We start from the raw sequence: 20,866 nt of genomic DNA, 5'->3' as shown, positions 1-20,866 counted from the left end.
ATGTTGTCGTTTGTCTTTATTTTTATTTAAATATACGGGTATTTTTACTCTTTATTTTATTTTAATTTTCTTTCATTTACTCTAGGATAAGTTTATGAGCAACAAGTTATTATTGGAACTCCCGGTTAAGTTGCATCCTGTGACCCTATTCATATATTTTTATTTACGTTATGATATCTAAATAAACTATTCAAAGCACATACTTCCTTTTATGTATGAATATGATTGCTATGCCGATATGACCATGTTTACGTCTTGTGTGACACCATTATGAACCATGTAAGATGCTCATAAATGAAATACCTTCCTTATGTATCCATATCGAGTAAACAATTCAAGTTCTAGTAAACAATTCAAGTTCAAGTTTTAGTTTTATTTATGTGATCATGGATCATCTCCACCATGTTATATACAAACGCGTATACCATGATATCGTTTTCATTCTTTTTTTCTATTGATTTTCACATATGCGTATACCACAATAGTCAAGTTTAGGAGAAACGCTGAGTGAACTATGCATAGAGACGTATTATGCATTCAATTCCGTTGGTTCATAGAGCTCCCACTCAGTCCGAACCTTCCCCGGTTATGATTCCCAACCCATTTCCCTTCCTTTTTAGCTTCCAATTTCAACACACTCTCCATTCTTCACTCCAATGGAGAAGAATCATTCAACTTGGATGGGTCCCATTTCCCTCCCTTCTTGTCTTCTTCCCTCTTCCTCTAATCCCCTGCTTCCAAATCCACTCAAAACCCCACCAATCCACGGCTCTCATTCTTCAATCCTCCACTCCACGGCCCTGATTCCTGGGGTTGATCGATCCCCCAACCGCATCTCAGCATTCCATTTTGGAAGCCCAGACCCCAGAAAGTCATCACAGGCTGCTGTTCCTCCTCTTTAATTATAACCCACTTCACTTTCGCTTCCTCTCTCTCTCTCTCTCTCTCTGTTTTTGTTTTTGGAGCAGATTGATTCAACTTCTGAAGGGTCTGACAAACAATCGCGAATCGGTAAATCGGTAAATCTTCCCATTCGTTCTTCTGGATTTTAGCAATCGCGCTTGTTTGGATTGGATTCTCTTGATTTCGTTTGAATTCTGTTTATCGGTGTTTTCGTTCTATGTGTTCGTTGATTGAGATGGAATTAATTTGGAGTTTATGATGATGTTTGGGGATGATTGAAAGAGAGACAAGATGTTTGCAAGTGTCTGATTGTTTGTTTGTCTGTTTTTTGTCAACATTAATCTGGAAAGTGTGATTTGTATTGTTGATTTAGATTTGAAAGTGGAGTATATGTTGAATGTTTGAAGGGATTAATCAATGGAATGAAGTGGATTAGGGCTCAATATAGGGATTTGACTATGAGATTCATATTTTGTGTATTTTCCTCTTTTCGAGCCAGTTGACTTTCTTTCTGAATTATGAACTTGAACTCTTCTGTGCTCAAAATAAGTTGTTGAAACTGATTGCTTTGGCCTTCTTTCAACTGAGTTGGAGAATTTGTTTGAAACTTGTTGTAGATCCAAGTCAAACAGTGCTGAATCTTTGTAGTAGTTAAGGTCTTGAATATGGATCCTGAAGATAGTTTGTGTAGTTCTGAAGTTTGGACAAAATCTTCATCGTTTCCTAATATTGATGCCCAGCAACATGAACAGAAATGGGTAGATACTTCCATTTTAGACTATGCTATGGACCAGCCTTTTCAAGAATATGAAGAACAGACCGAATTGAAGGCGTCCTTAACGTGTAACTCGAATCAACAAATTGGAATCCTGAATAAAGATAGTGATCAGATGAATGCAGCAATTCTAGGCAGTAAGGTTCAAGATTGGGACCCAAGAGCGATGCTAAGTAATCTGTCTTTTCTTGAGCAGAAGGTTCATCAGCTTCAGGAACTTGTGCATTTGATCATTGGCCGGAGGAGCCAAGTGTTGGGGAGGCCAGATGAACTCGTAGTTCAGCAACAACAGCTGATAACTGCTGATCTAACTTCAATTATTGTTCAGTTAATCTCAACAGCAGGTAGTCTGCTTCCTTCTGTAAAGCATAACTTTTCTGCAGCTGTTCCTCTGGTCGGGCAGCTAGAGCCGCCGCTCGACAGGGTTCTTTTTGCATCTGAATCCGGGACGAATAATGGCGTTGTTCAGTCGCAACATGGTGATGGAACGAAACTTCCCGAGGTTCCAACTCGAATAGACGAGAGTAGCAAGTATGGGAAGGAACAGAACATGAGTGTTGAAGAACACGAATTGAAGGATGAAGAAGACGCAGACGAAAGCGAGAACCTCCCCCCAGGTTCATATGAAATATTGCAACTAGAAAAAGAAGAGATCCTAGCACCTCACACTCACTTCTGTGCAATATGTGGAAAAGGGTTCAAGAGGGATGCAAATTTACGAATGCATATGAGGGGTCACGGTGACGAATACAAAACCGCTGCTGCTCTTGCAAAGCCGCACAAAGAACCGAGTTATGAGACGATGCTGATTAAGAGGTACTCGTGCCCCTTCACCGGGTGCAAACGGAACAAGGATCATAAGAAGTTTCAGCCTCTAAAAACTATTCTGTGTGTTAAAAACCATTACAAGAGAACTCACTGTGACAAAAGCTTCACTTGCAGCAAATGCAACTCCAAGAAGTTCTCAGTAATTGCTGATCTCAAAACACACGAAAAGCACTGTGGGAAAGATAAGTGGCTTTGTTCTTGTGGGACTACTTTCTCAAGGAAAGACAAGCTGTTTGGACACATTGCTCTCTTTCAAGGCCACACTCCTGCAATTCCTCTCGAAGAATCGAAGGGAACAGCCATGTCCTGTGATCGAGGAGAACGCTATGAAACAGCGAATAAGCTCGGGAGTATAAATTTCAGTTTCGGGTCGATTGCTTCGGGAGGAAGTTCAGTTGAAACCATAGCAGCAGCAGATGCAAAAGGTGGTGTTGATGATCCTCTTACTTATTACTCGCCATTGAACTTCGATCCGTGTAATTTTGGTGGCTATCACGAGTTTCCTCGACCACCATTCGAGAACGCAGAGAATGCGTTTCCGTTCCTTATCCCGACATCTAGCAATTACAACCAGAAATCTGGCGCAGAATCAAGCTGTAATAACCTTGAATGAATAATATTTCCTTAGCCCCTTTGGTTTTGTGTAAAATTGCAACATGGTGTACTTCCTGTAGCTTCCTCAGCCCCTAAATGAATTATTTTGCTTTAATTCTTGTGTCTGCATTATTTTCAACCTCCCATAATTCAAAAATTCAAAAATTCAAAAAAAAATAACTATTATTTTCTTTATATGATGACCCACAAGAACTTCCATACTTATTTCATTTTGCTATCTAAATTTTAAAATATTTTGTCACAGTCATTCAATTACTATTCTGTACCGGCCGTACGTGCAATGTTAGACCCACCAATCGGTTCACACACCTTTTGGACCCTTTTCTAGTTGGTGGTTGGACTAGCATTCTCTAGTACTATTGCCGTACATCCGTAGTAGTGACCGGCGTAATATCATGTTAAACATGACGATTATTTTTCTTTTCATAATGTACCCGTCTGTACTCATCATAAGGGAAAAAATCTCTCGACGAATGTGACATACAATAATGCATGAGGCCCCGACATTTTTCTCATTAATTAAATTAGGTAAGATAACCGCTTCCATTATTCTTCTTATCATATCATTTTATAACATAGCATTTAAAACATAATTCGGGATTGTATATCATGTCAAAACATCTTTACTATGTCATTCATGTCATACATCGTGTTATATCATATCATGCCAGTAATATATCCTTCAACCTACCATATCATGTCACGCATGTATCATATCGTAAATTGTATCATATCATAATATGTATTATATCATCGGTCATATATCTATATCATGTATCATATTATCAAACATATCATATCATATCTTAATGTAGTTGATATATAAAAAATATTTTCTAAAAAGAAATCAGGGATTGAGCGTGAATCACCTTGCTTGCTAAAAATCTAAGGTCAACTAACTGCCTTCCAATCAACTAACTATAATATCTCCCGATCAATTGGCTATCCTCGGCCTGCCTCATAAAAAATATATAACGTTGTTACTGAAGATCAAATCTGGGTCACCCATAATTTGTAGCACATACTAGCTTTAGAATTATTACAGTTATCCGAGTAGCAAATACCATCAAAGAAACTATAACTAATTTAATGAGTCATTCACCGTCTGAATTAGTTCACACTTACACATGCATAACTTAATTTTTTAGACAAGTATATGACTACTGGCAGGATCAACCAGGTACCACCGCTACTGACACTAGATTTACTCTCCAATTGATCCTGGTTAAAAGATTTAGATTGTACTCATTCCAATTATCAGATTCGAAGAGCTTGATATTGTTATTTACTCCCTCCCTATTGTCAAGATTGGGTAATTTGCGCGCCTATTATCTTCCTTGGATGTGGTAGCCATTTCTTAGGCTCCTTCTCCAGAATTGAACCCTAATTCTCCGTCACCCATCACCACCATAGTAGGCCACTATCCTATCATTGAAAGTTGATGGGGAAGAAATTTGAAGGATGGGTCGCCGGCACCACAAAAATACTTGCCACTATACTACAACAACCTGTTGATTTAGGTTTTCCAAATATCTCCTGGACAACTGGCTAGCCAAATCGATAGAAATTAAAGAATAAATATAACAAATAAAAAATCTCCTCATAGTCCGATAAAAATTGAAGAATAAATACAACAAATATTCTCCAGATTGAACCTAGGTTACTTGCATGACAAGTAAAAATACTTAATACTATGCTACAACGACTTCTTAAATTTAAGTTGTCAATTTATCTTAGACAGTTGACTATCCCATATATTCTATAAAAAAATGTGGGTTAAATTACATGTTCATTTTTGCTTGCCAAAAATCTCTTAGTAACAATGTAACGACGAGGACAAAAAAATGCGGGCTTAATTACATGTTCATTTTCATTTAAAGCCTTGAGGGGAAGTCCGAAAGTGAAAGACCAAAGAGGACAATATCTGCTAGCGGTGGATCTGGGTCATTACAAATGATATCAAAGCCAGTCACCAGACGATATGCTAGCCTTCTCGCTGTTCCCCGAAGGGGAATTAGACACGAGGCGATGTGACAGTAAGGATGTTGGGTCCCAAAAGGGGGTGGATTTTGTGGTAGTTCCACATCGATTGGAGATACGAATGAGTGCCAACGAGGATGCTGGGTCCTGAAGGGGGGTGGATTGTGATGTCCCACATTGGTTGGGGAGGAGAAAAAATCACCATTTATAAGGGTGTGGAAACCTTCCCCTAGCAGATGCGTTTTAAAGCCTTGAGGGGAAGCTCGAAAGGAAAAGCCTAAAGAGAACAATATCTGCTAGCGGTGGATCTGGGTCGTTACAAATGGTATCAGAGCCAGTAAGGACGCCGGGCCCCAAAGGGGGGTGGATTTGGGGGCGGTCCCACATCGATTGGATAAAGGAACAAGTGCCAGCGAAGACGCTGGGTCCCGAAGGGGGGTGAATTGTGATGTCCCACATCGGTTAGGGAGAAGAACAAATCAGGAAACCTTCTCCTAACAGACGCGTTTTAAAGCCTTGAGGGGAAGCCCGGGAAAGCCCAAAGAGGACAACATCTGCTAGCGGTGGATCTGAGTCGTTACAAACAACCTATCTATCCTCCACTAATCTCATAGACTGGTTGTGGGGACTCAACCCTAACTGTTAAGGATAGTTGACCCTTCATTATAAGGCAAATATCTTACGGGTTACCATATTTGCCCTTTTACTAAATGCAAATATATTGTATTCATTTATTATTCTTTCCTTTTATCGCTATTTCCTTATTATTTGTAATTTACCTTATTTCTGTATTCTGTAAATGATTATAAATAAGAGAACTCTCACCACCAGTATTCTGTAAATGATTATAAATAAGAGAACTCTCACCACCATTTGGGTGTGGTGGATTAATCAAACATTCACATGGTATCAGAGCCCTTTCGGTTTAACAACCCTGATCCTTTCTTCTCTATGGCTTCTGAATCTTGTTATCATCTTCTTCCTTTCAATACTCTAATCCATATGATCATCATCAAACTTTCTTCCTCCAATTATCTTCTTTGGAAAAGCCAACTTCTCCCTCTCCTTGAGAGTCAAGACATGCTGGGCTATGTCGATGGAACTATGGTTCCACCACCTCGCTTTGAACCAGAAACCTCCTCAACATTCAACCCCAAATATTTGGCATGGAGAGCAGTCGATCAACGACTTCTCTGTCTCCTGCTCTCCTCTCTCACTGAGGAAGCCATGGTTGTTGTCGTTGGTCTCTCTACTGCACGTGATGTTTGGCTTGCGTTGGAAACTACGTTCAGCCATCAGTCAAAAGCTCGTGAACTGAGACTCAAGGATGACTTGCAGTTGATGAAACGTGGCACAAAACCTGTTGCTGAGTATGCCCGTGCCTTCAAAAAAATTTGTGACCAACTTCATGCCATTGGCAGACCCGTCGAGGACATTGATAAAGTGCACTGGTTCCTTCGTGGACTCGGCACCGAATTTTCAACTTTTTCTATTGCTCAGATGGCTCTCACCCCTATCTCCTGTTTTGCAGATCTAGTCTCTAAAACTGAAAGTTTTGAGTTGTTCCAGCGCTCCCTTGAGTTCTCTGACTCCACTCCTACAGCATTCATAGCCACTAATCGTGGTCGCACCCATGAAAGTCACCCTGCTTCCTTTACCAACCAGCGAGGTCGTTCTTATTCTCACAAAAACAACTCTTCTAATCGAGGACGAACCCACTCAAGTCAGGGTCGTCGACCACCTCATTGCCAAATATGCCGCAAAGAGGGCCATTATGCTGACCGCTGCAACCAACGGTATGTTCGACCTGATTCTTCTCATGCTCACCTTGCTGAAGCCTTTAACACGTCATGTTCTATCGCGGGTTAACGTCTGATTTTCCTCTCTCCGTTACATTTACTAATAATCTTATTACTATCCAGAATCATCAAACAGGAAGGGTGGTGGCAACCGGTAAAAGAGATGGAGGGCTATATGTGCTGGAGCGCGGCAACTCTGCTTTTATTTCAGCCCTTAAAAACAAATCTTTACGTGCTTCATATGATTTATGGCATGCTCGTTTGGGTCATGTGAATCATTCTGTTATTTCTTTTTTAAATAAAAAAGGTCATCTTTCTCTTACGTCTTTATTGCCTTCTCCATCATTATGTAATACTTGTCAGCTTGTGAAAAGTCATCGATTGCCTTATTCCCGCAATGAACGTAGGTCGTCTCATGTGTTAGATCTTATTCATTGTGATCTTTGGGGTTCTTCTCCCGTCAAATCAAATTCAGGTTTTCTTTATTATGCTATTTTTATTGATGATTATTCTCGATTCACTTGGTTTTACCCTTTAAAATTTAAATATGATTTTTTTGATATTTTTCTTCAATTTCAAAAATTTGTGGAAAATCAATATTCTTCTCGTATCAAGGTATTTCAAAGCGATGGTGGTACCAAATTTACTAGTACTTGTTTCAAAACTCATTTACGTAATTCTGGCATCCACCATCAACTCTCTTGTCCATATACACCTGCTCAAAATGGTCGTGTTGAGAGAAAATATCGTCATGTGACTGAGACTGGCTTGGCCCTTCTCGTTCACTCTCATCTTTCTCCTCGTTTTTGGGTTGACGCCTTCAGCACTGCAGCTTATATTATCAACCGGTTGCCTACTCCACTTCTTGGAGGTAAGTCACTCTTTGAACTCCTTTATGGCTACACTCCACATTATGACAATTTTCATCCCTTTGGTTGTCGTGTTTATCCTTATTTGCGTGATTATATGCCTAACAAGCTTTCTCCCCGCAGCATTCCTTGTATTTTTTTGGGTTATAGTCCTGTTCATAAAGGGTTCCGCTGTCTTGATCCCACCACCACTAAGCTATATATCACCTGCCATGCTCAATTTGATGAAACTCACTTTCCTGCTATCCCTAGCTCCCAAGCCCAACCTCTTTCCACTATTCCTATTTCAAATTTCTTGGAACCACATCTTCATCATATTGATTCATCCCCCCCTACCACTTTATCACCGCACATTCCTCAATCCAGTTCATCCCCGTGTGATATTTGTTCTGACCTTGTAGATGAGTCTGTGCAGGTTGATACTTCTCTTGCAGGTTCCACTTTGCCACCCTCGACTTCTAATTCAACCTCTATTGAACCTCCTGTTGATTTCTCTTCTTTGGGCACTCATCCTATGATCACACGCGCCAAAGCTGGTATATTCAAGACTCGTCATCCAGCAAATCTTGGTATGTTGGGCTCATCTGGACTTCTCTCTGCTCTTCTTGCATCCACTGAGCCAAAAGGATTCAAATCTGCGGCTAAGAATCTTACTTGGGTGGCTGCCATGGATGAAGAAATTCGAGCGTTACAACAAAATGATACTTGGACTTTGGTTCCTCGCCCTGCCAACACCAACATCGTGGGCTCTAAATGGGTGTTTCGTATTAAATATTTGCCCGATGGATCCGTCGAGCGTTTCAAGGCTCGTCTCGTTGCCAAAGGTTATACTCAGGTTCCTGGTCTTGACTACACTGACACTTTCAGTCCGGTTGTCAAAGTTACCACTGTCCGTGTTGTGCTTTCTATTGCAGTCACAAATAAATGGCCTCTTCGACAACTTGATGTCAAGAATGCTTTTCTCAATGGAACGCTTATTGAACGTGTTCATATTGAACAACCTCCTGGGTATGTTGATCCTCGATTTCCTATGCATGTTTGTCTATTAAAGAAAGCTCTCTATGGCTTAAAACAAGCTCCTCGTGCTTGGTTTCAGTGTTTTAGCTCATTTCTTCTCACACTTGGGTTTTCTTGCAGTCGCGCTGACACGTCCCTTTTTGTCTTTCATCAGCAATCTAACCTTATCTATTTGCTTCTTTATGTTGATGACATTATTGTTACCGGCAACAACTCATCTCTTATTAACAGCTTTACTCGCAAGCTTCATTCTGAGTTTGCTACCAAAGATTTGGGTTCTCTCAGTTACTTTCTTGGTCTTGAAGCTTCACCCACTCCTGATGGTCTCTTTATCAGTCAGTTAAAATATGCTCGAGATATTCTTACTCGTGCTCAGTTGCTCGATAGCAAACCAGTTCACACTCCCATGGTTGTTTCTCAACACCTGACTGCTGATGGTTCTCCTTTCTCTGATCCTACTCTCTACAGATCTCTTGTTGGCGCCCTTCAGTACTTGACTATTACGCATCCAGATATTGCCTATGTTGTCAATTTTGTCAGTCAATTCTTGCATGCCCCTACTGCAGATTACTTTCTTGCTGTCAAACGTATTCTTCGCTATGTCAAAGGAACACTCCACTTTGGTCTTATCTTTCGTCCATCCACTGTTCCTAGTACGCTAGTCGCTTATTCGGATGCTGACTGGGCTGGTTGTCCCGATACTCGTCGTTCTACATCCGGCTATTCTATTTATCTTGGTAACAATCTCATTTCTTGGAGTGCCAAAAAGCAACCTACTGTATCACGCTCCAGCTGTGAATCTGAGTATCGTGCTCTTGCCACAACTGCTGCTGAACTTCTTTGAGTTACGCATCTTTTGCATGACCTTAAGGTCCCTATTTCACAGCAGCCCTTACTCTTATGTGACAACAAAAGTGCTATTTTTTTGAGCTCTAATCCTGTTTCTCACAAGCGGGCCAAGCATGTTGAACTAGATTATCATTTCCTTCGAGAACTTGTTATCGCTGGCAAACTTCGTACACAATATGTACCCTCTCATCTCCAAGTTGCTGACATCTTCACAAAGAGTATTTCTCGACCTCTCTTTGAATTTTTCAGATCCAAGCTTCATGTTCGTTCAAATCCGACGCTCAGCTTGCGGGGGGGTGTTAAGGATAGTTGACCGTTCATTATAAGGCAAATATCTACATTACGGGTTACCATATTTGCCCTTTTACTAAATGCAAATATATTGTATTCATTTATTATTCTTTCTTTTTATCGCTATTTCCTTATTGTTTGTAATTTACCTTATTTCTGTATTCTGTAAATGATTATAAATAAGAGAACTCTCACCACCATTTGGGTGTGGTGGATTAATCAAACATTCACACTAACCACACAACAAATAATCTCTAAAAAAGAAATTAGGGACTCGTGTGATAGTCAAGAATACTTACCACTATACTACAATAATTGTTACAAAGGATTTGATACAAATCAGAATACTTACCACTATACTACAATAATTGTTACAAAGGATTTGATACAAATCATTTATGTAGAGACATGTGAGTTATCCTATACAATGAGTTTGTATTAACTTAACCAAGAAATATTTAATCTCTCTTTATAATCCATTAATTGAGAATTTAATGTCTACCATTTTGGAGACTTGACCAAATATGGAGCACGAAACATAATATCATGAGATGAAAGTAACTCATTTCAATATAAGGAAAGCAGATAAGTTGTTTCTGATTTCGAAACTTGAACAATGGAGCCTCACCCTCTCTAGCCTGAGAGAGACTTAGTTTATGATTTGATCATAAACAAATTGTTTATTAGAAAATCAATGGTACTTAGAGTGAAAGATGTACGTACAGGAGTAAAACGAATTTTTGATTTAGACGTAATTACAAACAACTCATGAAGAATTGAGTTGTTTGTAATGATTATGGCAAGTGCAACTCTAGATCTAGTGAATGACCTATAGTTAATAAATTAAAATTGTATTATTTGAACTTATCTATAGGTTCATAAGGTCTCTTGGCTAGCTCTAAAAGTTCAATTTAATGGAAAGAATAATGTGAACCAACAAATATTTAATATATTAGATATATTAAATAAATTGAAAAAGAATATTTAATTTAAAGCATTCAAATTAATATTTAATATATTAGATATTTTAATTACAAAAAGAGTAAAATATATATTAAATAAAAAAATTTTGAAATTTGAATAAGAAAAGAGTAAAATATATATTTAGATATACTATATATTTAAATAAAATATTATATCCTAATATATTAGATATTTAAATATATTATTTGACAAAAATCTCTACGAGAATCGGTAAATCGTATCTTTAGGTGGTGGAGAATTCTCAAAAGTTAAGTAAAATATCTTTCCCTTCCTTAGAATTTAGTATGTTACTAAACGGTATATAATTCCATACTGATTGCAAAATTTACTAAAAAACCAGCAGTTTCCAATAGTGTGCAAAATAGAGTCAGTCCGTTGTTACAAGAGATAACAGAAATCTCTTATCTGGACGCTCCATAATGGGAGTTGTGAAGCAAAATGAGCTTCAGGCCCTTAGCTCCCTCCAACCCTTTCGACGACCTTGACGAGCATCGATCGTACCGTTCCCTCAAGACAACATCATCAGGGCAAGACCAAGTAAGTCCCCTTGGAGAGCTATCAGCCCACAAGAACCTCTCTGAAAATGGATTCACTAAACTCTCCCTGAATTCTTTGGCCGTTTCACAAATTAGTCCCTACAAAACAACAAAATTCAATATGTTTGTAGCTATGTGTAACGGCCCAAGCCCAAGCCCACTACTAGCACTTTAGACTTTCCCTTTCGGACTTCATCTCAAGGCTTTAAAACGCGTCTTGCTAGGAGAAGGTTTCCACACCCTAAGGATGTTTCGTTCTCCTTCCCAACTAATATGGGATATAACAATCTAACCCTGGTATGGTATAGTATAGTGATAGTAGAGTACCTCAGCCATGGCTTTTATTTTCAGGGTCACATCATCGCTTAACACAACAAGTTGTCCACGATTCACTGCCCTCCTCCTAGCGTGAAGAGCACAGTCAAGGATATGATCTTCTGGAGTTGGTGAAAGAGCTTCCATCAAACTTCTCTGTGCAGCAATGGACTGGATTTTGCTTGATGTCCTCCACAGCAAACTCTCACTGCTCTCCTCAGTGTATGGAGCTTGAGGAGTAGCCGGAGGTGTTGCAGCAGGCCTGCCTTCTTCCCAACACTCAACATCAATCCACCATCTTGTTTTCACCATACAATCTTCAATCCATTCAAGAACTGAAGCTGCCTCTGTCGTTTTCCGGAAGAGGCGACCGTGTCGTCTCAAGCAATCCAGCTCCCTTATGACTGATTCCAATAGGAATTGATTATATTAATCATGAGAACATTACAAAGCTTTGATCACACAGAAAAAGTGTAAACTTGTCGAACTCGTTACCAATTCGCGGAACGATCAAATGTGTCCCTTGGAGACCTTGTAAACGCTGTAGTGACTTCATTGATTCCTTGTTCAGAAGAGAATTGATGTCCACAACCATAGTCCAACGCTTCTTTCCTACTGTGAGTTTTTTCTGCAAAGAAACACTTATTAAGCTTATGTTCTTTATAGGATCATTTACAAACATGTGATAAATATTTGATAAACTGACCTTCATGGCCCCTGTCGACACAGCTATATTACTCTTTCTGGCAGAAGTAGCCTCCGGACTCTTCTTTTCGGCCAAATTTGACTGCAATGATTGGAACGGCGCCCGTTCCGTTCCTCCTCTCTTTATCAATAACTTTTCCTTTCCAAACTTCCTATTCTTAGAGATTTGTTTGGCCAGTTTTTGTTCTTGGAGAGCTCTAGAAGTTTGGTTCTCTTTGTCTGATTCTTCACTTAGCTCTTCTTCTTGTTTCACATTATGTCTAGACTTGAAAATTGATGTTTGGGACTTGGATGACCTGAAGGAATCCCCACTACTTTCTATGGTAGCCTTCTTCTTCAATGATTTCATCAAAAGTGTGTTTGGTGTGAAATTCTCCTTGTCTGGAGTAAACATTTCTTCTTCCTCCTCCCCACCCAAATCAGAGAGAAGGGTACTTGTCACTGTTTCATCTCCTGTTATCTCAGAACTCATTTCATCCATTAATGAAGTCCCTGCTCGATTTTCTCGACTCATTCTTATTTCAACTCGAGGAAAACCAGTTGGTTTACCTCTTCTTAACCAAATGCTTCCTCCCATGGCTGATACATTTTCATGTAGTGTCCGGATTTCGTTCTTTACTGCAATCTTCGACCAGTCTGTTGCAGAAGGTACAAAACTGGGCTCTGAGAGTTCCTTATGTTCATAATCTTTCTCTGCTACACTTTTGCTCGGTTCAAATGTTTCTAGTCTTGCATTATATTTCTCTTCAACACAACGTTCAACATTCTGCTTCGTTGGCAAGTTTGGTGTTACCTCAGAAGTGGTCTTCATAGAGCTGTCATTCTTATATTGTGCTTGGCAATCCAGAAGACACTCTGTTACCTTATATAACTCTTCATTTCTTTCATCTGCATAATCTTCCTCAATTTTTGTTTGGATTTTGCTTAGCATTTCCACTTCCTGAAGGCATTTTTCTGTGCTAATTGAAGAGCGATTGTCATCTAGAGGATGCAGCTCATGTTCCTCCATGAACTCAATCTTTTCTGTGGAAGTTTCTGATTTTACTTTTTGATCTGGTGGTAGATATTGGATTTCTACACCATCTCCGACGTTTGAGGACGAATTCCTCTCTGCAAGAACTTGTCGACTTTCAGTGTCGAATGGTTGAGGCTTCTCATCATCAACCACAGCTACATTACTAATTTCTATCTGTTCAAACTCATTTCTAGATGAGCTCTCGTATTTGCCACCAGCAAATGCAATCATGGCAGTGTCTTCAATATCAGAAAAATTCCCTTCGCAAGGAGACATGGAAGGGGGTTGCAGGCTCTCCTTTTCGTTGTCTAATTGTTGATATCCATTCTCTGAAGTGGTAATAACATCAACCACAGGAAAAATGTTTGAATTAGTTTCCTCCCACTCAAACATATTACAAGAGGAACTCTCGGTTTCACTATCAAAGATTGAAGACATGATAATGTTTTCAACATTAAATGACAGATTATCAGCTGAAAGTGGCAGACAAGGGGATTGAAGGCTCATTTCCAAGCTTTTCAGTTCATTTCCAAAAGGTATGCTAAACAAACTAGTTTCCTCCTTTCCACATTCATTGAAAGAAGACACAACCATGCCTTCAACTTCTCCAGATAGAGGTGCTACACTGACTTCCTTTATCAACTCCATGTTCCAATTCTCATCAGAATAAAAAGGCACAATAGAATCAGAAACTGAATCCTCCACAGTTTCTTTATTTTCATCTGATAATGAGATCTCCTTCTGTAGAACAGTCCATTTAATAAGAACAAGAGAAAACACTTCAAATTTAAACAAACTAGCTCCATTCTTCTATGTAATATCAAACCATGTCTTTGTAAGTAAAAAAAAAAAAAAGTTAAATGACTTTTAAGTTTGTATGTATTTATATGAACTTTTCCTAATAATTTCATAAATTTTCAATTTTGTGTCTCACTAAAAATGTTATGACAGGCATATAAGGAATGCAAAAATGAAATTTAGGGATTTATTACATAATCTTAGACCTCAGTTACCTATTAAATGTTCGAAGTACCCAGAAACATTTTCACAAACACCTTACAGGCAGACATTACCTCGCAATCCTCCACAGCCTTCTCTTCTATAATTGCAAGTTCCTCTTCCTTCTTTTCTTTAGGACATTCAAAATCATAAGCATCTCTCAAAGGAACCCAATGAAGCTTATAAACTCTGCTGGAGCCACCAACACTGAGAGTATCCCCTTCCCTCATCTCCACTCTAGCCCCTGCTTCAATCCTCTTCCCTGAAACCCACGTTCCGTGGACTAAACAAGACCCACAATCCATTAGAGCCCAAGAATCGATGAAATGAGCAAGAAACGGAAAATCGCATTATTAATTTAGAATTACCTGATGATAAATCCACAACAAAAACCTTGAGCAAAGAGGGATTCAAATGGATTTGAAGATGGAATCTACTAATGCTTGGATGAGTAAGCATTATGTTGCAATCTGGGTGTCTTCCGAGAACTATTGTCTCCTCGTTCTCTCGATCTGTAACATTGTTCACTAGGAAGAGGTTCTTGAGAATCGCGCCGTTCTTGAGGACGGTAAAGACTGGGATTTTTTCCTCTTCCTTGTACGCCATTTTTGAAGAACCAGCTGGGATTCTTCGATTTTGTTTCTTGAGAGAGAAGGAGAGGAAATGGTTTCAAATTTTGTGTGCGCCCTGTGGGAGAGATAGGAGAGAGATGGGATGATCGGATGTTATATCGTTTGAAATTTTGGTTTCTGTGGTTTTGCATTTTAAATATTTTGAAAAGACGACCGTTGAGAAGAATTATTGATCGGTTACGAATTATATCGCGGAAGCATTTGTTTAAATTATTAACTAAAATATATTAGTTAGAAAAAGAAATTTAAAATTATTTAAAGGCTACATATAAACAAATATATATATTTATATATAAACCTAAAAACTGAAATTCATTTTTTAATTACTTATATTTAAATCCGCAACCGGCGATTCTATTCTTGATTTCGATCGAACTTTTATGTATGGTCACGATAAGTAGTTAGAATTCGTATTTTTTTATTCAAAGGCTGGTTATATTTCCATGGCAATGATGTGAGTTTTGAAAACTCTCTTTATATATTCCTTTTATGATATAATGTTCTTTTTATCTCTTAATTATAATCTTTGAGAACGCTATTTTAATTGAATTGATGCTTAATTGGTACGTGTTACAATCGTATTAAGAAGAGAGTAGGATGTGGCCTCACGTGCAGATAGACAATGAGACATCAAACAAGTGGAAAGCTCATCTTGTCACAACTCGACTTTCACGAGCTGCAACTTAAGTTTGACTTAATGGTGTAAAGACAAATTTTTCGTACAAGATATTTAAAACATAATTATTTCAAAATATAGTTCATACATAAGTAGTTTAAAATACAAAATAAATAGTAGACTTGTCTATGCCACCTACTCTAGAGTCCGTTTCCGATCTCGATTAGCTCCTTATTTACCTAAAAACATAGAAAACTTGGAGTGAGTACAAAAACCTTAGTAAGTAGCCTACTTGCCGGGTTTTAATCGGATTCTTAATGTATAGTAGGGTACCCCTTTTCCTTGTCTTATTCTTATCCATGTCTTTGGTTCTTGTATCATGAGTGGTACCTAGAAAATTTATTGTCTTGTCATTCTCAGGTTTGGGTACTTTAGGGCGTGGTCGTGTGGTAAACATGCTTAACTTGATTAATGTCCTTGAGGTAGTATATTAATTACTTGAAAATCAAAGGCTAACTAATATTTATTTGTTCGACTTTGAAGCCTTAGTACAGCATTTTGTTAATTGAAACTTATTTCTTGGTTTTACGTAGCATCATGATCCAGGGTTGTCTTAAAATTTATCTTGAGATAACCGTCTTACTAACCATGAGCTCATCTTGGATTAGGATAGCCTCCAACTGCACGATGTATAGAGAGCCCATTTATAATTATGAAACTTTTTAGTTATAATTAAATTTCAGAGAGCAGCGTTAAGCTAGCATCAAGGAGTCGTAGTAGCTTCAGCCTAAGTCAATAAAGTAAGCGATATTACTATGAGCATAGTTAGAAGTTTATGATTGTATGATAACACGTGTCCTATGGTTCTGCACGTGCCATATGCTTAATATGTGCGAAATGTTTATGAAATGATATGAGGAGGAGGAGGAAAAGGGATCCAAATAACTTTGAATTATTATGAAATAATAAAAGTATTTGTATTCACAAAACCCCCCTCACAATTTCTACAACTACTTTAAATCTGTCCTCTCACATCAAAACATGCTATCATCCATACATATTTTCATATCCAAAAAACAAGTCTTGCTCTTCGATCCCCGATTATGAAACGCTTCGAATATTATCGACTCTATCGATGACATCCAGAGCTTTCATACGGTCGATGTCAAAATCAATAATCGGGATGGAGTTCGGCCTCCGAAGGGTGGACGGATCCTGCTTGGTTTCATTGGTTGGGGAATGGTTGCTGCTTTTACTTAGCCTATGGTACTTACTTAACCTGGTTTTTGCTGAATCAAATTCCTGACTCTTACTTATTCCCGGGGTAAGTTTCCTTTTGCTCACATATTGAAGCATTTCCTGGTCTTCTACCGTCAACGTCGAGGATGGAGAATTTGGTTTCTGGTTCGATAAATGAATCGTTTGTTGGTTCGGAGATCTAATTGGTGATTTAACAGGAGACCTTATTCCAGTATTACAAGCTCTAGCTTGTCTGATCAGATGGTGAAGCCATAACACCAGTTCAAGGATGTAGGACTCCGTTTTTCCTTTATCTGCATGATAGAGTGTCTCGATCCTTAGTAACTCGCTCTGGCCAGAAGGTTTTCGGTTTGTTTCGGCCCTGAAACAACAGATTCTTCCATTAAATTAAAGAAAAAGTAGGGGAATATAAAAGAGCAGCATAGGATGTTGATAACCCACCCGGAATTCGCCCATTCTCCAACCCAACCGAAACCGTGATGAGCCCTGAAGAACAAGAAGAAAAGAATGTGTATGAAGCTCAAGAATAATAATTGTAAGCTGTATATCAAAGGGAAGCAGCTGTACTTGGTAGTGTTATTGGCAATGGGAACAAGCCAATGCAAAGTTTTCTCCATCTCGGCTTTGATTTGAGGAATTGTAAGCTGCAACAACCAATCCACAAAATTAATATGTTCTAACAAAACATCATAATCAGTAATGTTTTTAGTAAAATTCACAAATACCTCTTCTTTGGGCTGAAACGTCTGTAGTTTTAAGCGTAATGCCGACTTTATACTGGGAGGTAGTCCGTGATATAAAGCATCCCTTGTGTTAGGAGGTACGGAACTCGAACGAGATACCTGATTCAAGAACGTATGCTAATTCAGAATATTTTCGGAACAAAAACTTGCAAAAAATTTGAATTTGGAAGCTGATACTCACAAGTGTATCGATTTGACTAACGATATTTGCATAATGCAAAGCGAGACCAGCCGTCCCTAACTTTTTGTGGCTATTCTGAGAACCTTTGGCTGGCTTTTCATCATCTACAACATCCAAGAGCAAAAATATACTAAAATGAACAAAGTGCTGAGCATTCAATATCCTCTAGGAATGTTAGGATCGCACAACAACACGCATACTCGATCCAGATGAACATGAGAACAGGAGAGAGAAAATGCAAAGAGGAATATTGGCTAAGGATTTTATTAATGACTTCAGGTATGTAAACTAAGAAAGAATACAGAGAAGGAAGAGAGTACATTTTCAAAGCTCTGCTTGATGAGATATATATGGTTCAGTTTAATATATATAGCTTTACCAGATATAATCATCTACTGTATATAACTATCAACCATATAACCGTTGACTAAGCTATAAATAAGCTGCAGACTCCACATATATAACATTACTACATATAACTATCTATGATATAACCGTTGACAAAGCTATAAAAATGCAGCATGCTCCATAACCTAACAAGCAATTTCTAAATTATGTACAAGTTATCCAACGTTTTAAATGCGTACCGGCACTACCAAAGGCTTCATGAATCTCCAAATGTAAGTAATGCACTATGTCCACAAGCTTCTCCATCACCTGTGAATACATTCATTATATTATCTTACTCTTCCCATAACTCCATATTTGTAAGTACATGAGATGGTAACTTCCCAATGAATTCACGCATAATATCCATTTAATTACATACACGATATGACGAGGTATAAACAACAGAACTTGGTACCTCTTCGAGAATCCTGGACCAGAGAGATCTCTTCTTCAAACCTCTGACATGCTTCTTTTGGTTCTTTAACTCCGCCTTTAAGATCGAAATGCTATCTCCTGTATGCCGAAATAGTATGCAACAAAGTGATCAAACTAGGAGAAATTCAGCTTCATAACTACATAATTGAAGTCACTAATTACCTCTTTGCGTCGTGTTCGAACTATCCTCCTCTTGAAGCTTGCGCCGGTAATCTTGTTCAAATCTGTCCAAGGCTTGTAATTCATGATAAAGTTCCTGCAAACAAAGAGAGTATTTTGTTGTCTTTTAAGCAACATACTTCACAACAGTAAAGATAGATATATACTCACTGCTGTGTACTGTACAAATGTCATCAACTGCTGCATCACTGCCTCAGCATCTTCCTTCAATTGCTTTTGTGGTGTAACTTCTGAACCTAACCTGAGTATACAATAATCAAACACAACACGACATCGAACGCTATTATAATATAGAAACCAGGAAAACGGGAGGCTAGGATTCCATCAGACGTTACTTATCAAAATAGCGATGCAAATTGTGCCATTGAGGATCTTTACAACGATTTCCGAAGCGAATCACTTCACAAGTGAAAACTTTCAGTTCTTCTCTGCCAGAATTCACAGAAGAGAATTAATATTTTTCAGAGTTTTGAGTTCAAATAATGATCCAAATAGAATATTGAAGTAACTAACAACACCTCTTGTCTGCTGCTGCAATTCTCAAGAGTTCATCCATGTCTCTTGATATCAAATTTTGGACCCCTTCTGATGGAAGCACTTCCTCCTTCAAAACTTCGATGTTACGTTTCGAGAGCGACTGCATTAGACTAGAACCCTTCACAATGGTGTTGGCAACTTCAAAAGCTAAGATTAAAATTTTGTTCCCTTTTGTTGTCACCCCTGAGGTGAAACCACCACCAAGATTCAAACTTGTCACACTACTGCCAAGTGTATCCAAAACATCAACAGCCTTTCCTAGCCCAACAGTACCCGCTCTGCCTAGAAGAGAGCTCATTTCTGAAACCTAATATTACAAACGCAATTCATTTATTAAACTCTTCCATTGTAGAGTTGCAAGCAAAATGTAGGTACTATTACCTTTGCAACAGCTTGTCTCGACTTGGTTGATCTAGATTTCTGAGATAACGTTCGAGATAAGCGAGGAATTCCATCATTGATATCGTCCAATCCATATGGAACCACCGCATTCACCTCCGGGAACGAAAATGGTTCTCGTAACGCCTTATTCATGCCATCAGCAACAGCAACAGCAGGGGTGGAATCACTAATTTTGGAGGGCAGTCCACAAGTATGATGAACCATGCCCAACTCATTGTTAGAATCACCAACCCCTCCACCACCGTTACTGCTACCAACATCATCAGAAGTGGTTCTTGTTCTTGAACAAACTCCACCCATTGTGTACAAAAACAAACCAAACTATATTTGTCCTGCGTCCACAATTTTAATCTAAACCCCTAATGAAACAAATGTCAATCAATTTGAAGCTCCATTCCATCCACCATAGGCATTAAACAACAGAGTTCAAAGATCGAAAATCGAAACAAACACATGAAGAAGAAGAATTATGAAGGCATCACCAAAACCCATATTGTAAAAAATTAATTTCCATCCTCAAAACACCCAAACACAATGATTACACACAAAGAAGAAACACTAAATCAAGTCCAGTAAAGTGGTGTTGAAGATCTATAAGAAACCCAGATAGAAAAAGGGGTAAAAACGTAGTAAATTAAAGGAAAAGACGAACCAGGAAAGAATTGGGAAGCGTAGATGGATGTAGAAGAAAGGGAGATTGAAACTCCGAGGTGATGATGTTGAAGCGATTGAAGAAAGGGGAAATGGGAATGGGAGAAAAGGCAAGTGGAGAGGAAAGTCAGGGAAGGCAGCTTACAAAAATCAAAAGAGAGGAAGAAGTCTGCGGCATAAGCATAAGCATAAGCATGAGCATAGGCAAGCGGGTGTGTGGTCAAAGTCCCCGAGAAGCCTCGCCCCACCCTCCCCTCCATCATGCTTACTAATACTAATTTCATATCATTTTCTTCTTTTGAACTCTTCAATCCCTCACTTTGGTGGACTTTTCTTCTTCTTTATGCCGCGTGTTCATC

At 38.7% G+C, this 20,866-nt stretch overlaps 3 protein-coding genes across 6 annotated transcripts; 1 reads left to right on the top strand and 2 right to left on the bottom strand.

Moving 5' to 3' along the window:
- Positions 1–673: 673 nt before the first annotated feature.
- Positions 674–3,215, top strand: LOC111471438 (protein SENSITIVE TO PROTON RHIZOTOXICITY 1). Of its 2 annotated transcripts, none has more exons than XM_023117165.1 (2): positions 674–1,011; positions 1,521–3,215. In XM_023117165.1, the coding sequence occupies exon 2, from the start codon at positions 1,569–1,571 to the stop codon at positions 3,117–3,119; it is 1,551 nt and encodes a 516-aa protein (XP_022972933.1). In that variant the 5' UTR covers positions 674–1,011; positions 1,521–1,568; the 3' UTR covers positions 3,120–3,215. The 2 variants fall into 2 exon arrangements, with proteins under 2 accessions (XP_022972933.1, XP_022972932.1); XM_023117164.1 differs by having other exon boundaries at positions 675–1,019.
- A 7,999-nt stretch (positions 3,216–11,214) lies between these two features.
- LOC111471434 (FHA domain-containing protein PS1) lies at positions 11,215–15,196 on the bottom strand. Of its 2 annotated transcripts, XM_023117160.1 has the most exons (7): positions 14,849–15,196; positions 14,555–14,763; positions 13,336–14,222; positions 12,468–13,206; positions 12,257–12,389; positions 11,774–12,165; positions 11,215–11,545 (listed from the first exon to the last, which is right to left on the bottom strand). In XM_023117160.1, exons 1-7 carry the CDS (start codon positions 15,084–15,086, stop codon positions 11,312–11,314), a joined length of 2,832 nt encoding a protein of 943 aa, XP_022972928.1. In that variant the 5' UTR covers positions 15,087–15,196; the 3' UTR covers positions 11,215–11,311. The 2 variants fall into 2 exon arrangements, with proteins under 2 accessions (XP_022972928.1, XP_022972927.1); XM_023117159.1 differs by having other exon boundaries at positions 12,468–14,222.
- Positions 15,197–16,805: 1,609 nt separating this feature from the next.
- On the bottom strand, positions 16,806–20,636 carry LOC111471435. 2 transcript variants are annotated; one of them, XM_023117162.1, is made up of 13 exons: positions 20,509–20,636; positions 19,836–20,207; positions 19,436–19,761; positions 19,253–19,345; positions 19,068–19,158; positions 18,900–18,993; positions 18,718–18,815; positions 18,500–18,569; positions 17,913–18,016; positions 17,714–17,830; positions 17,556–17,632; positions 17,430–17,474; positions 16,806–17,349 (listed from the first exon to the last, which is right to left on the bottom strand). In XM_023117162.1, exons 2-13 carry the CDS (start codon positions 20,154–20,156, stop codon positions 16,830–16,832), a joined length of 1,956 nt encoding a protein of 651 aa, XP_022972930.1. In that variant the 5' UTR covers positions 20,157–20,207; positions 20,509–20,636; the 3' UTR covers positions 16,806–16,829. The 2 variants fall into 2 exon arrangements, with proteins under 2 accessions (XP_022972930.1, XP_022972929.1); XM_023117161.1 differs by having other exon boundaries at positions 19,836–20,215; positions 20,509–20,623.
- Between the last annotated feature and the right edge of the window lie 230 nt (positions 20,637–20,866).

This window comes from Cucurbita maxima, unplaced genomic scaffold, assembly GCF_002738345.1.
Source record: "Cucurbita maxima cultivar Rimu unplaced genomic scaffold, Cmax_1.0 Cma_Scf00052, whole genome shotgun sequence".
Taxonomy (NCBI): Eukaryota; Viridiplantae; Streptophyta; class Magnoliopsida; order Cucurbitales; family Cucurbitaceae; genus Cucurbita; species Cucurbita maxima.
The sequence above is the reverse complement of the archived record's forward strand: the minus strand, read 5'-3'. Positions and strand labels throughout refer to the sequence as shown.